This window comes from Channa argus, chromosome 1 (assembly GCF_033026475.1).
Source record: "Channa argus isolate prfri chromosome 1, Channa argus male v1.0, whole genome shotgun sequence".
Classification (NCBI taxonomy): domain Eukaryota; kingdom Metazoa; phylum Chordata; class Actinopteri; order Anabantiformes; family Channidae; genus Channa; species Channa argus.
Window position 1 is genome coordinate 44,125,239 of NC_090197.1, and position 16,584 is coordinate 44,141,822.

The following is a 16,584-nucleotide window of genomic DNA, read 5'->3' on the forward strand; positions in this document are numbered from 1 at the left end:
GTAATGACACATTTTACAGATGTCATATACTGCCTTCCCAGAACCACTTCCATTATAGCAGGGTGCCAAAATGTGACCCTTTCTCTCTTTCATTTTCACACCTCTTAATGAACAGTCACACTCCTTGAACCTTTTCCTCCTGATTGACTTTTACCTTTTCTCAGCCTCTATACAGTACTGTGATGGAAGTAGTGGATTGAGAACTGAAGCCAAATCCCTGACGAGAGAATTAACCCTTGGTTGGCTCAGATTTCTTAGCAAACAGTGGTGTGTCTGTGGTTCATGAGTAATTGAACACTATTGATTTTAAGACATAGGGGTGACAATAATGAGGTCACAAATCAGGCGAGAGCAAACACCAACTGTGAAGACATTAATGACACAAACAGAATACGTTCTTTTACCTATACACTCAAGGATAGCATCACTTTCCACTGTGTTTGGCAGCACTTGCTTTTGCTCTCCTTATCTGCCTCGCTGTCAATACAGACAACCCTCTGCTCCACTGGGGGCATGAGATGGTATTGACATTCAGCTCAAACCCACAGCTCTGAGTGGAGTCCAGGGTGTTGCACATGAATTATGCACATCTTGACGCCAGGGTGCTGAGCAACACCAGCGCCATCATAATTGAAACAATTGAAAATACAATACTAGATGGGTCAATAATTAGACAGCAGGAGGGGGAAACTTGATCCGGACGCTCCCCTGCCAACCTCTCCAGCACGCACATGGAGGGGACCTTTACTGACATGTCCCCGTCCCCTACAGTGCTCAGCCACGTGCAGCATAATATGCTGAATCGGGTGTCAGTGAGTATGGGCACTTATTTAGAAAGGAAATTACAAATGTTCATTGGGAAATCGCTTTAGAGATAATCCTGCAGGAGCTTGTTCTACATTATTAAAAAAAATTGAAATCTTTCTGAACTTTCTGAAAGTGTTGAAAAAAAACTTCAGTATCAAAAACTACTGCCAGAAGTGGTCTGTGTGCATTGCTTGTCGCCTTGGATTAACTCCGTGAAGTTATTCATTGGTGTCTCTTTGTCTGTGGAAAACAGAGGTTGGTGAGTGATCCTCCTCTCCAGCACTGCACATTCATAAATTCATACTGAGGGTTCCCAGCAGATCCATTACACTCACTGGTCTCATGGCCTGGGCAACGACTCAAGGTGATCATCATAAAACTCTCACAGAACCATTTCTCACCTTGCAATGCCTTTAAAACAACTTGGGAAGAGGAGGCGGCTCAAGCCAACCTGCCTCACAAAATCGTATGAGAAAACATGCCCTGTTATACTAGGGTGTTTAATGTCAGGGCAAAATAAATCTCTAGTATACAGTATGCGATTACATAAAGAAATAATTCTGAGAGATATTGCTGTAGGGATAGAAGCTATTTCAAATGTGTACCATTTTCTCAATTTTCCCTTGACTGTTGTTAAGTATAATTAAGGTGCAAACAGAATGCCATTCTAAAGATCAGGTAATATTGCTAGATACAAAGTGTAATTTTAAACATTTAATAAGATAGTATCACATTGCACATTGCACTATACAATCATACAGTAAAACATCCTCATCTTGTCTGATTAGTTTCCCCATGCTATGTTTTGTTGTCAAGGAGCATTGCTAATTGATCATAGAGGAGAATTATTTAATTACTTTGAAAACCATACACTATCTAGACATAAAGCTGTACAGACATAAAACTTTATTTCAATGTGGTGTGCGCAATATTGAAGCCAGGAAAATTTCAAATAAAATGAATTAAAGGTTAGAAAGGCAAACAGCCTCAGGCCATAAAATCTACACTCAGGTATACAAACTTTAATTTCTTGGGAGCATATTGATTGAGAGAGCATTTAAACCAAGGTACACACAAATCTGTGAAACCCCCCAAACTACCATTAGATTATCAAAAAGAAGTTTTATTTTCCTTTTTATGGAGTCTCATTTCCGTATTTCTCAAAAGTGGTGCCCCTGAAAGCACGTATAAGCTCCTGTGTGTTGGTCCCATTCCCCATTAGGGTTTATAGAGAGCCATATGCAATTTTATGGGAAGGGTAATGGTTTTTAAGGACCATGGCGCTGGTCTAAATCCAATGCATTAAACCTAAGAATGGCAACTTGGGATGCAGACACAGGTCACATGCCCACATTTAAGAATAAAGAAGAATACACTTTACTAACTGGCTACCAATGTCTGTCTGACTCTCAGATAAAACCTGTCAATGTTTACAATCTTAAAAGCCTAATGAGCGGAAGTAACCATAGCAATTTAGTGAAAAGAACATCAAAGACTAGGGAGCAACTATTTAGGCAGGCTGTATTCATGCATAATTAGCTTTGAAAATGGCACTACAGGAGTCTGTTACTCCCTGCTCTTAATTAGTTTTTATCCTTAGTCTTGGATGAGAGGTAAACAAAGCCATCAGATTAAAACTTTGCTTTTCTTCCTGAGACAACAACACTGTCAATAGTGGAGACATGCTAGTGTTACACATAAACCACGTACTACTGTCCCTGGGGACTGAGTGGTAGTGTTCCTCATTGGTCTTAGTCACAGTATCAGGAAGCCTGAAGCCTGAAGCCTTGCTTAACATCACAGTGCTGTTGCTGCAGCAAGACCTTAAATCTTCAAAATAGAGCATGTAATGTATAAATATAAAATGAATGAAGATGGCAAGGTACTGAGGGAGATGAGTGTAAGAGTTCCACAACAGAGACTTTCTCATCCAACAAGAACAATACTTTCCTCACCCAGTCTTTATCACATCTGTATACAGACTGAGCAGTCTGGTGTCATGTCACATCATGATTTGATTTTAGATTATATTTCACAGGAAATCTTATGAGGCTAGGCAGAAAACGTGGCAAATAAAAGTGAAGTACATCTTCACGGTGAGAGGTGATTTTCTTTTGTATTGTTTGACATAATAAAAGTCAATATTAAGCCGACCAAATGTTGGTCAATTCGAACAGGTTTAGTCATGTAAACAAATATTTCACATCCACTTAGATGGCAAAGCACCGAATTAAAGTAGATGCCTAAAATATATATGAAGAAAACTCTGGAACAAAGTTTTACCATAACAAAAAGACATACAAAAAGGCTGCTATTAAATACGTAACACATTTACACATAAACTTTAAAAAGTTGTGTCAGTACTCTGCATTTTCTTGGAAAACCATGACAACATCTGCCACTGTACGATTTGGGGAAAAAAGGTCAATGAAAAACAAAAAAATCAATCAGGTGACCCCTTCTTTAAAATTGGTGATCCAACGGCCAAACTAGAATGGGTCATGTTAAACTGCCATGAAAAAAGTCAAAAAGTCACTGTATCAGACTTTGACAGCTACTTGAAATCAGCAGAAATGTTTTTTGTTTGTGTGTGTGTGTGTGGTGTGTGTGTGTGTGTGTGTGTGTGTGTGTGTGTGTGTGTGTGTGTGTGTGTGTGTGTGTGTGTGTGTGTGTGTGTGTGTGTGTGTGTGTGTGTGTGTGTGTGTTTGTGTACCACCACTGGATGATGAGGTTTTCATTAGGCCAGGCTTAGTAATGGACAGATGGAAGCTTTGTATGATGGAAAGGAAGGACTGCATTAGAGCTGGTGGCACATTCCACTTTAACCCTGACCTTCCAGTAGTCCCACTTCATTTGCTATCCACAAGCCCCCTCCTGATGTATCACTGACATTGTGGGGTTCAGACATGCCTTGCTGCCCCCAATTCTCAGGCAAACAAGCATGCCACACAAGCTGTGAGCTGGTCCTGCACCCCATTACTCCAAAGGCCTTTCACCTCCTATTTTCAGCCATTTTTCAGGTGAGCCCACCACACTTTCCTTCTGCTAGTGTTTACCCGATCAGTCACAATGCCACCCCCCTTGCTAGTTTCCTGATGATGAATGACCGCTGGCCGTCTCACTGACAGCTAGGCAGCTGATGCCACATAATTACAGTATCACCGTTTAGGCAAAATTACCAAATTACTCCAGTCCTCAAGAGGTTTGGAAGACTGACAGGTCAGCCAACAAAGGAAACACAAACATCTCAAAAGAGAGGAACACAGAACTGCCTGGGCCTTTGCAGATGAGCACTGAAATTCGGTATGCTCTGTTCTTGGAAAGTTCCCCCATCACAGCCAATGAAGAGCCAGAAAGTCAACTGATTAGTCTGGACAAACAGAGGCAGTTTTTCCTCTTGTAAATAATGCTAAAACAACATCTGGCCTCTCCTTGATATCAGAGCTTCCTTTTCACAGTCAATTTATTCAATTATTAAATAATCGTCAGATTTTGGAGGGTACAAAGACAACAGCTTAAATTTTCATCCCAAAAGCAAGGTCTGCATTATCCTTTATTCATCAGGTTTATTACTTCTCTAAAACACTTTGAGAAATGTTTCTCCCCTTTCCTTTTACTAATACTTTGATTTATATAACAATTCTAACCACAACAACGAAAGAATAGCTATTAAAATTTGTCATTTTACTCGATAAGAACAAAAACTTAAAACTATTATTATACAGTATGTGGGGATCAGACTAAGTGACCAGGCAAAAACACTAAAAGAATCAAAACTGTCTGAGAGATGAAGTGACATTTACAACGTGAGTACTAACAGTGAGCACAGAAGAGGAGATTTTGTGGGTGTGTGTGTGTGTGTGTGTGTGTAATGGCCACCAGGGTTGAGTTAAGCTCCACTAATTTACCTACTACAAAGGATTTCTTTCAGTCCAGTCTTGAATCCAAAACAGGAAAAAACACCTCGTTACAGTCACACTATGTCCGTTTCATCCATTATGTAGAGATAAAGTACAGTCTGTTCAGCGGTCTGCCATGTTAGCCATTTCATTTGTGAAAAGCAAAGATAACAATGGTTACAATGCACTGGCATTGCATGAAAATCTTATCAAATGTGCTGTTTTCATATTTTAGCTTTTAAGTATTACAGCCCTTCTGTTGGCTGAGAAAATTAAATAAACCCTTGAGATTATAGGAGCATTGGTTATTGTGTGTGTGAGATTATATTATACACGCACAGAGAGAGAGAGAGAGAGAGAGAGAGAGAGAGAGAGAGAGAGAGAGAGAGAGAGAGAGAGATCTATCTATCCTCAAACTTGGATCCTGGAATGCTTTGAACTTGGAACTGAATGGGAAAGTGGAGAACAACCCAACTTCAACCCATTTTCACAAGTCGACATCAGATGCAGAATATACCAAGGAGATGCTCTACATATGCCTCAACCCCCGTAGCGTGTAGGTATATCGACTATGGAATGGAGTGACCATCACCCACCTCCACTGCATGGATGACATGGACCTCCCAGTCATCAGGTACCCCGCTTGCATAATAAGCTGGCCAAAAGAGAAGATGGAGGCCAATGACATCAGGACAGGAAATTTTCTTACAATGCATGAAGGGTTCCACCCAAAATCCAGCATCCTGAGACTGTACACTAAGCGAAAGGAAGGAGGCCGAGGATTAGTGAGCGAACTACTATCCAGGATGAAACAACCAACCATCCTCATGGAAGGACAAACCCCTGCACTGTATGTACCACTGTCAGGTAGAAGAAGTGGCTGATATCACAAAATCCTACCAGTGGCTGGACAAAGCTGGACTGAAAAACAGCACAGAGGCATTAATCCTTGCAGCACAGGAGCAGGCTCTAAGTACAAGATCAATAGAGGCTGGGGTCTACCATACCAGGCAGGACTCAAGATGCAAGATGAGCCCCTGAGACAATCCAGCACATAACAGTTGGGTGCAAGATGCTAGCAGGCAGGGCATACATGGAACCCAATAACCAAGTGGCTGGCATAGTGTACTGAAACATCTGTGCCGAGTACGGGGTGGAAGCCCCAAAGTCAAAATGGGACACACTTCCAAAGGTGGTGGAGAATGACAGAGCTAAGATCCTGTGGGACTTCCAGAAACAGACTGAAACTGATAATGGCTAAACAACCTCATATAGTGGTTGTGGACAAACAGAAGAACAAGGTTGTGGTGGTAGATGTAGCAATCCCAAGCGGTAGTAACACAGAAAGCTCCAGAAATACCAAGGGCTGAAAGAGGAGTTAGAAAAGATGTGGAAGGTAAAGGTACAAGTGGTACCTGTGGTAATAGGAACATTGGGCTATGACCCGCAAACTGGGAGAGTCGCTCTAGCAGATTCCACGAAGAACATCTGAGATCTCTGTCCAGAAGTGTGCAGTCCTAGGATCATCTAAGATACTGTGCAGGACCCACAAGCTCCCAGGCCAGAGAGGATCTCTCTACAACACATAGTGAGAGCAGCTGAGAAGATCATTGGTGTGTCTCTCCCCTCCCTCCAGGACATTTATGGAACCCGTCTCACCCGCAAAGCCCTCTGCATTGCAGGTGATCCCACTCACCCGTCACACAGCTTCTTCAGTCTGCTGCCATCAGGGCGAAGACTGCGGAGTCTACAGGCCAGGACAAGCAGACTGAAGGACAGCTTGAATCATCACGCTGTCAGGAAGCAGAACTCGTTCCCAAACTTGGCCCCCCTCCCCTCTTCTGCCCCAGGCACAGAACTATAACCCCTCTTTAGTCAATTTAAATAAAAGAACTGCTCTTGAGCCCTTTGTCACTTTGCCACTTTAATCAGATTCTATGAGCTTATTTGCACCAAAATCTTTTTACCTGCACTGTTGTTCACTTTACTGGTTTGCACACAATTTCAATTCTCTGTATGTATGTACTGTACATGTGGAAGAACTGACAATAAAGCAGACTTGACTTGACCATAGCTTAAAGTAAGAAATAAGACCGCCCAAAAAACAGGTCTTGCACTAGGGGGGCTCGAAGGATAAAGTACGGATAACGTCGGCAGCATCTCACTCGGACACTTGGGTTCACACATGCACTCCCCCAGGATAATGTCACAATTCCAGTGCATGTCAGAAAGGGGCTTGAAAGGGGAAATAGTTAAAGAGTAAAACATCTTGGTCAAAGCACCTCCTCTAAATGATAAAATAATTCCTTGCAGGCAAGAAGTCCAAATTAACAAATTAAGGCCTGTCCATTAAGGCCCACTGTCAGCCCCGCTGTATGTCAAGGGCAGAGACTGCTTTGATAAACAAGCTCAGCAGAATAATAATGTTCTGGGGATAATTTAATCAGAATGAGCTATATGTCACTTACTAATAGTGGGCACTTTGCTGTGATTTATCTGTGTTTGTAGAATGGAGAGAGACAGAACAGACGGCCTGGTCTCCCAGATTAAATAGGGCATGGGAAAGATTCCTCATGCGATCAGGGAGAAGAATTTATCACAGGCTGATGATTAGTATTATTAGCACAGGTGCAGTTACAGTAAACACCAGAGACTCTTATTTGGTACTGAGAGGGAGCAGTAGATAAAGAAGGAAGGGAGCTAAACTGGGAAGCTTCTCCCAAAGGTGTTTTGTCTAACTATATTCCCGTAAGTTCCACTGAAGCTCCCAACCGAAAATACATCTTCTGAAAATCTGATGCTTAAACAAGCGTTTTAAGCTGCTATCACAAACTTTGTGGCAATAAAAATAGAGTGGCTATAGAAAATATGGAAAATAGAATTGGTAATAGGTAGAAAAAAAAAATCAGTAGGCCTGTACTTATTCATGATGTGAAGAGGTATTAGGGAAAAAAACAGTTATATATAAAAGCAAGACCTGCATATGTATTCACAGCTGAAAAAACAAAACAAAACCAAAAAAAGTAGATTTTATACCAAGATCCATTCACGTCTTAAAGGAGATAAATACAACGCTTCAATGGCAAAAACCTTGGACATAAACAAGTAAGGCTGTAGAGAAGGCAGCAAACTACGTATTTATCAATCAATAAATCTAGGCTATCTGACAGAACATTGGAAGTGCATTACTGCACACTACAATGGTAATAATTCACAATGGCTTGTGCACAAGGTTAAGTGAACACTTCTGGCATTATTACAGAGAGCACACCTCTGGTTGTAATAACATCCTGGGTGTAGACAGCATGGATTCATTGGATACAGGAGGTTAGCAGGTTTGTGTGGTAGCAACTGGATGAACTGCAAATCGGTTGCAGCAAAGCTGGAGTGTACATCGGAGAAGTGCCGGGAAGTGCCCGGCCATTGCGGAGACAGAGAGCAGGCTGAGTGTGCTCAAAACAGTTCTTGAAAACAGTATCAAGCTTTAGATTAGAGAGTCATCAAAAGTCTGCCAGAGACTCGATGCTGTATGGATAAGGCTGTCCTCACGCTATCGGAGTGGGCTGTGTGGAGGAAGTACTCCAAAGGCTAAAATCCATATCCTTTACAGCTGATAAGAAAGTGAAAAGTAGTTCCATGTGAATCCCAGTGACCACTGTTATTTTAGAAATGAATTATTTTTCTCTTCAATGAGAGTACTGTATGAATATTGTGCTTAGTTCATGTTGTTGAAATTGTTCCATTAAATGTAAAAGTACAGCTGATTTGTTTAAAAAAGTGTAAGGCTTAAAAAAAAAAAAAAAAAAAAAGAAAAAGAAATTTTCACATTAGATTAAAATGGAAAGAGGCCATTTTTTTGACAGCAACATGATAAAACACAATTCTTGGCCCTTCTATCTTGTATCCTAATATGATGTATTATTTAAAGCATATACTTACAACTCATAGAATAATGGGTAGGGGGAGTGAAGAAAAACAAACAATACAAGTGTTTTGAACTGCCAATCTACCGTAGCCCTAGGGAAGAAAACAAAACTGGGTAAAAGATTTCAGATGAAACTGGAGAGTGAAAACACTCGATGTCTATCTAAAAGTTCCTCTGGGACAAATAACTTTCTCAAGCAGGCCTCTAGTTTAAACTAGAATTTTTTGTGGGTCTATACCGACCGCAACGGCCGAAACATGCAAGTGCAGATTAACCCGCTAAGGCTAATCCAAGATAAGTGCCAGCCTGCGGACCAGAATAAAAGATAAGATTCAGTCAACTCTATTGTAAATTTCCATCAATGGTGGTGATAACTGATCATTGACAGAAATGTTGTTTGTGGGAAAAGAGATTGAGTTATTTTTTTTTCTTAAATTGTTCTACTTTTGCTTCTGCCTGACTGATTAAATGATATTTGTATGTAGCAGTTGTAAACAGTCTTTCTTAAATAAGTCATCCAAATAAAACCAATATTGCCACTACAATAATCAACCAATGCTGATTTTTTTGAAAAGATGTGTGAAGAACACCCACAAGACAATTTTCCTTGCTTTCTGACAAAAAAAAATGCTGAATGAATGGATGTCACGTTGAAAAGTTTGGAAATGTTCCTGGTGGATTTTTCTATCATATCCTTTCCTCTGACCCTTTGTGAATGTGTTTAGTTTTGAATACAGTGTGCTTCGTGTGAACAGTTTCTTGTGCATACAGTCTGCCTTGTGTGAGAAAATAGTGCCTCTATATTGGTTCTAATTTGATTTTATGCTGAACCATTTGGATATTTTAAAAATTACATTTAAATAAAATTGTTTCATTAAATTGTGACCATGTAATGAATCCAGTTTAACACAAACTCTAAACAAATTGTGTTTTTCTCAAGTAATTCTTCTTGTGATCTATTGGTTGAATTTACCATGTCCACATAGGGCGACTTTACAGCGGATTCCCAGGCTGCTTTCTGGTGCCAGTCCAACCATGTATCAGACTAACAACATTCTGTGAGCCAACTTTCCCCATTTCTTAGATTTTCAATAATGTCTGGCTTGAAAACACAAAACTGAAATAACTGTACAAAGATTAACACCACTCAAAGACTATTATTCAAATAAGTATTTCATTTCATCTCATCACAATGTTTTTTTCCCCCACAACCACTGGATATGTTCAGATGCAACACTACCAAAGTGCTTAAGAAAACTATTTTTTAAAAAGTGTTATAGCAAGTGTGGCACTAAAAAACTGCAGGTGGTAAGAGAAATATTTGCAGGGAAACCTACTTTAATGCCCATAGCCAAGTCTCACTGCACCAACAGTAGCCACACTGAATCACTAAAAATACAACAAACCCAAGATTTTATTGCATTTCAGTCTTTCAAATGATCTTATTTTTAAATCTCAGCTAAAACGGAAATCTAAAGTATGTGGCCAGTCTGTAGCTATTGTTGCTACCTGTTGTGAGTCCTACTCAATTGGGATGTATGCACATGGGCAAACCCCTGTTTATGTTTAAATATTGGTCTTTTTTTGCACATTTAAACTGAAACACAAATAATGGGACCATTATAAAAGATGTTCAGTCATAGGTAAAAGACATACCTTGTTACACTCGATATATTTTCATTTGATCATTAATCCATGAGCAGATGAGTAACTTGTCTAACATGAGGGCAAATAGACAATTTCCTTGTCAGACTGATGTAACAGGCATTTTTTTGTCTTTCTGCTATGGTAGGTGGGTAATTACTGTCATTGATTAATAATCCTGGGCTAGCCCCATAATAATCAGTCCCACATGTGCTTGGCCCTCTTAAAAGAAAGGCTCATTTGCCACTGGGATTCACAGCCTAAACTGCTTAGTGAGATGTAATGGAGAGCAATTTTCTTGTCTTGGGAAAAAAACAAAAAGTCTGAGATGGGGTGGGTTAGCTGGCCATTTTCCATTGCATAAGCACATGAAATCTCCAAACAAGGAAAACTCTGATTTCAGATGAACTTCTCTTGTCCCTGTGGGCAGTAAGTAGTTTGAAGGACACAAGGAAGCATTTTATAGCTTTACCCATAATTTTGCATTTTAGACTTAAATTGTAATTTCTCCATTTCTTATAAAAATAACAGAATTGACCAGCGTAATCCTTTGTTGAATGAAATACAATACGCTGCAGGTGATATCTTCAAATGCCACTTAAGACTACAAAAATGCTGCAAGATCAAGAGAAACAGCTGAGTTAAAAACAGAAAAAATAAAAAAAACGATGGATGGCTTATTTCTACATATTGTTGCCAAAGTCATAAGACCGCTGCTGCAGATGACTGCTGGAGGTACATTATGAATCCAAGCCTAAATCCCTAAAATTTAATTAAAAGTAAAGTGATTTACAGTTTGTTCTGCATTATTTTAGGTTGAGACTTACTTATTTGCAATTACATGTAGTGGAATGAATTCAGGAGTGGGGGGCCCCAGAAGAAGAGTGTTATTCTCTAGGAGATTTATATGTTTATAGAAAATTGTAAAAAGGAGCCCTAATGTTCAGGCTAAACTGGAGAGAATGCCCATGTTGGAAATATTGGGCTTTGCCAAGATGCAAACAGTAAATGGTCCATCTGTCAGTGTTCTTCTCACTCTTGGAAGTGCAGACGAGCCACCATCTGCAGATATGCGTAAGCAGAAGCAATTTTGCATGCAATGACAATCTGAGTGAGTCTACATGTGCACGTAGATGTCTGCAGACACACGTGCATTTCATTCCGCAGATAAACGTAAAAAGAATGTAAAAAAATAGTTGGAGGGAGATATAGTTCCTCGTGCTCTATAGCACCAGACGACACACCAGCACACTCCTGATAGGATTGTTTACCCGCTTAAAAGTCTATGAAATTTGACGTATGACAGCCTACAGAAATCTATCCGTGAAGGACCAACACAGCTCTATTAGCCAAACGCCCACTATGGCCATAATAATATTTTGGTTGTCTCACTTTTGACAGACAAGACAATGAGATATGAAAACTCCTCCAACAACTATCAGTGTAGCTTATCATTTAGACAATGATTCTCTCAAAGCTAATGTACTTCCTGTTTCTGAGTAGAAAAGCTGCTCTTTAGCTTTTTAATTGCTTATTATAAATATAGCATTGCAGTTGCATTGTTTCAACACCCACCTCTGTCAATTACCACGATGATCCATCTACTCTGAAGGACATGGGGGCTGTTTGCTGAAGGTAATAATTTGATTATACAAATATCAATATTAATTTTATGTCAATTTTAATCATTTGATGCATTTAGCTTTACCCAGCAGAGGGACATTAGCATAACATTAACTCTCAATTAATCTAATAAACACTGCCATTTCGCAGCAGGCTTTTAACCTTTCTTGCTACGCCTACATGTAACATCCCAGAATTTAGGGAAATTCAGAACTGTGAAAACCGTGTGTTGTCTTGTTTGTTTACTTTGTTCAGTGGTGAGGGGGTGGACAGACTATTATTTGAGATTTCATAAACCGAATAGATTGTTGTTTGCAGTCACGGCAGCTTTATAATGTGTGTGTAGGTGGAACAAATAAGTCAGAGACGGAAATTAATGGAAAAAGAACAAAAATCCAAGCAGTGGATAGACTTTGGAAATGAGTGAGATCTCTTGTCAGAGCCGAGCGCTCACAAAGAAAAGTCAAGCGACTGTCAGTTTCCAAGCGCAGACGAGAGAGACAATGTTGATGATGACAGTGATCAGAAAGGGAAGATAAGAAGATGATACCGGCTGGGAGTAAAGATAGCTCTAATATGAAATAACATCACGTTTAAAAAAAAAAAGAACCGACTGTTCCCAGTGAAGAACTCCAAATTCTATAACAAGTTACCCACACAGAGAAAGTCTTTTGCCCAGAGATAATTACAATAACAGTACCCAGAGGCAATATGATTGCACCCAAGTGACATTTTAGGTTATTAAATTGTCATGGTGCACCCTGTTTTGGCTGTGCAGACACTTGAACTGGCTGCCCACATGACTGACTCAGTTTATCTGCTCCATTTGTTTGACATCTTTACGACATACCGTATTAACACAACCTAATTTCATCTGGGCCTCAATGTCTTCTCTTGGCTGTCTCATGAAAATCCTTCAGGGTTAGGTTAGGACTGTTGGGACGTTTGTCTTGACCGAATTACACCAAGTGACATTTCTTAATTCCTATCATGTTTTCCATTTCAAGTTTGCAAAGAAAGACAAAACTTCAAAAGTGAAACATGTAATACTGACAGTTACCAAAATAAATTACATTGGAAAATATACAATTCTTAAAAGAGGTGACAGATTCAAAATTCAACCTTTCTGCGACTCGATTACAAAATATTACATCCATGATAGAAATTAAAAAACAAAGAAAAGTGAAGTCCTTGTTCTGATCATTTATGGTTTGACAGAAACAGCTATGTGATCCGTTAACAGAATAAATCGGGGATGAAAAATCAATCAAATTAAGCAACTAATAGCTCCCTTAATGTCTTTGTTTGTGTGCAGATGACACTCCCATCCAGCCATACAACAAGCACCAATCATAATAATTATTCTCCAAATAGCAACTCCCCATTTATTACAAATGAGTTTCTCAAAACTAATAAATTACGGTTAAAATGTTTTTATTTGGGGCAGTAAAAGGCATCTCACTTTTTCTGGATTTGACGCTAATGATCCTAGTGATTATGTTATGTAGGTGTATGTACATATATGTATAAAGCAGTATGTGTGTGTAGATTTTATCCAGTTTTCGAATTTGAAACATATGACTTATTACCTTAATTAAAAATATGGTACATGTACATTAATGAAACAGCATATCATTTGTAATCAGCTAAGGAAAACCTAATTTTTTCATTACCACTAGATTTCTGCATTAGTGGAAAGTCATTGCTGTTCACCAGCTGGTTAAGAAGCCTTAGGTTTGAATAAATTAGGCTATTTTAGAAAACAATATTGATTAATGTTGGGTTTCACAATGTTCCACTGTTTTAATGTTTACCACTAAAGCTTAATGTTGACCATCATGTGAAGTAGCCCTCAATAGCTACAGTTTGGATTAGTAAATACTGCTGCAAGGCACCAAAGCATACATTACAACACACACACACACACACACACACACACACAAACGCAGAGAAAAACATTAATTACTGATACTCACATCTTGCAGGGAGATCGTAGCCGCAGGTGATCTTGGCTTTGCCGGTATCGCAGCCATTTAGTGAGTGGCACTCATCATAGAGACAGGACCCTGCCGCTTTGTGTATGCAGCCATCGACTGAAACAAACAGACGTACAAAGAGAAGTAAGGCCTACCTGAGGAGAAACATACAAAACTAGGCACACAACATATCTCAAACCAGCTGGGCTAATTATACGTTTGTCTGATTCATCATGTCAAAACAAACAACTAATTGCAGGAATGGGACTCTGAAAAAGTAGAAAATTATGTTCAGGAGTTAGATTCTGGTTACTTAAATCCACATTCTCAAATGATCTGCACAGCTCTGTATCCCCTCTCTATAGGGAGGCTGGCTCTGCCATAGTGTTCTGCGCCTGTTGCTGGTAAATATTGACGAACTTAGGAATGAAATTAGCTGGGCTAGGATCTAATAACGGCTCCACACACGCTGAAAATGAGACTGTTCTTCCTGTAATCCCTCTCCACTGTCAACAGCGATATACAGTCAGATCATTAACTGTATTTTCTGCCCCGTGGTGGGAATCTTATATCTGTCCTGTTCTCTGTGGTGAGCCTGTTATGATGTGGATCTGTGTTCCGATTCTGTCGTGCTTGCCTGTTGATGTGTGTGTCCTGGTTCTACTCCAGGCCCCCACCCCCCCTAAGGTTTTAATTTTACCGGGTTAAGGCCGTGATACACTTGATTGATGGCACGTCTTACACAAGAAGGCAGAGAGATAGAAATCCACATTATCCGTCTCTGAAAGCCTGACATCCCTCCAAGAGCATGTTATCAATCACACTGAAACATCATAAAATCCTTCTCAACTTGTCCTGTAAAAATCCTCACAAGCCATTAGAAGATAACAGAGCCAGGAGGAGGAACAACAGCATTTGTACAAAGCAACATAGCCGTTCTTTGCTTTCTCTATGTAAACACTTGGCCAATGGTGAGAACAAGCCTCAGACTTTATCCGTCAAAGCTATAATGGTCGAAAGCAGAATACCCAACGTTTGTACGTTCCAAAGCAAAAACTACAGAGGAAAAGATAAAAATAAAATCTGAATTTTTATTTCTCAATTTCCGATAAAAGACCAAATGTGACTAATCACTATCTTCATCTCAAATGTAATAATTATTCACATGCAAAGCCAGAAAAAAAGCTGTGAAAAAAGGCTGGAGATTAGTTGTACGCTATCTTCAAAAATGTACTTTGCTTCACATCATCACCACAGACAAAAGGTCTTTTGATGAGGGATGGTCCTTTTCTGAGCTCCTTTCAATTTCTCAGGGATGAGTCAACGACAACAGCTGGGTGGAAGATTTTCTAGCTCTATCAATCATCTTTAATGGACTGAAGGACAGGCAGTTGACAGAGACGAATCCTGATGGCTTTTCGAAAAAGTAACATGAGTCCGACAGTGATGGGGATATAAGGAGGGATCGCTTTGGTGACCGGGAAGGCTACTTAACACAACACAGAGTAGATCTAGTAGTGGCTGTAGACTTGTCATTTTTATAATGTCCACTGTGCAAACAAGATTGTCCATGATTATGAGGTACAGTTATTCGCGTCATAATTGCTTCTTATAACATCTGACATGAATTACTAAATGCACAGGCAGAAAAGAAGGCTTAGGGACTACAAGCAAGCTTCTCATTTGTGTCCACATGAAGACGCTCCTCCATGGAACAAAACCTGAAACCACTGCTTTTATTACAGCACCTAAATGTATTCACCTGATGTCATAGCAGCAACAGGTCACAACAATAAGCTTCCCATACCTACAGATGGGCTTTATATTTACTGTAATATATACAGTGACCCTTGTTTTAAAGCTCTAAAATGGATGGAGATTTTACTTTAAAACATTCTTTTATAGATACCTTGCTGTTTTCATAATCTTTGTATAATATATGCCCAATACATATTTTTGGCTTAAGATATGCATTACAAGCATTTGGAGTTTGGTTTTGTGCTTATGAATATATCATCTAAAGGCATTTTTCCCAAAGTAATATAGAACAGAAACAGTCCCAGGGCACTAAGAGGAGGTTCGAGTAGGTGCCATGATAGAGACATTAAATGTACCTGTACTGTGTGTTTCATCTGTTTGAACATTTCCCAAAATATTCTGCAGACACTTCTGTTATTATACATTTTAATATGGAGCATAAGGAGGAAGTTATGTGGAAAAAAAGAGATGCCGAATGTTGTACAACTTCCACACCACTTGGCCATTCACTATTGCTAATTGCTCAGAGATCCCCTGCAATTTTATTGGCCAATCAAGCTGACTCATCTGATTTTTTTCCAACTGCGCCGAGTCTTCAAACAGAGCTGTTACTTTGACTAATGAGAAAACTGGAATCTACAGTATAGAGAGTAAATGTGCTATACTACAGTGTACTGCAAAACTGGATATTACAAAAAGAAATATGGTGGCATTTTTATAGTTTGATCAATACCATGGACATTTCTGTAAGTATTAATGTACTGTAATAAACGAAAAATCACTGGATTGTTTCAATACAACTTGAAATGTGGCAGGAGTGACAGTTCAAGAGAAGGAAAACACCCTCAATGATTCCCTAGAACAGGTAGAAAGTAACCTATGATCTGTGCGTGGTCATATAAAGCCAGATATATGAAGAAAAAAACATCTTCCTCCATTATGCAGTGTTCCT

The 16,584-nt window shown here is 39.5% G+C and overlaps 1 protein-coding gene across 10 annotated transcripts in view; it reads right to left on the reverse strand.

The window, feature by feature from the left end:
• The window catches only part of macrod2 (mono-ADP ribosylhydrolase 2), a 393,934-nt gene that overhangs the window by 207,421 nt on the left and 169,929 nt on the right, over positions 1 to 16,584 (reverse strand). For 9 of the 10 annotated variants that reach the window (XM_067525087.1, XM_067525095.1, XM_067525067.1 and 6 more), the window contains exon 5: positions 13,875 to 13,991. The exons of the other annotated variant lie outside the window; for it this stretch is intronic. In XM_067525087.1, coding sequence (XP_067381188.1) covers positions 13,875 to 13,991 — 117 coding nt within the window. The remainder of the gene's footprint in view (positions 1 to 13,874; positions 13,992 to 16,584) is intronic. 10 annotated transcript variants of the gene reach the window in all.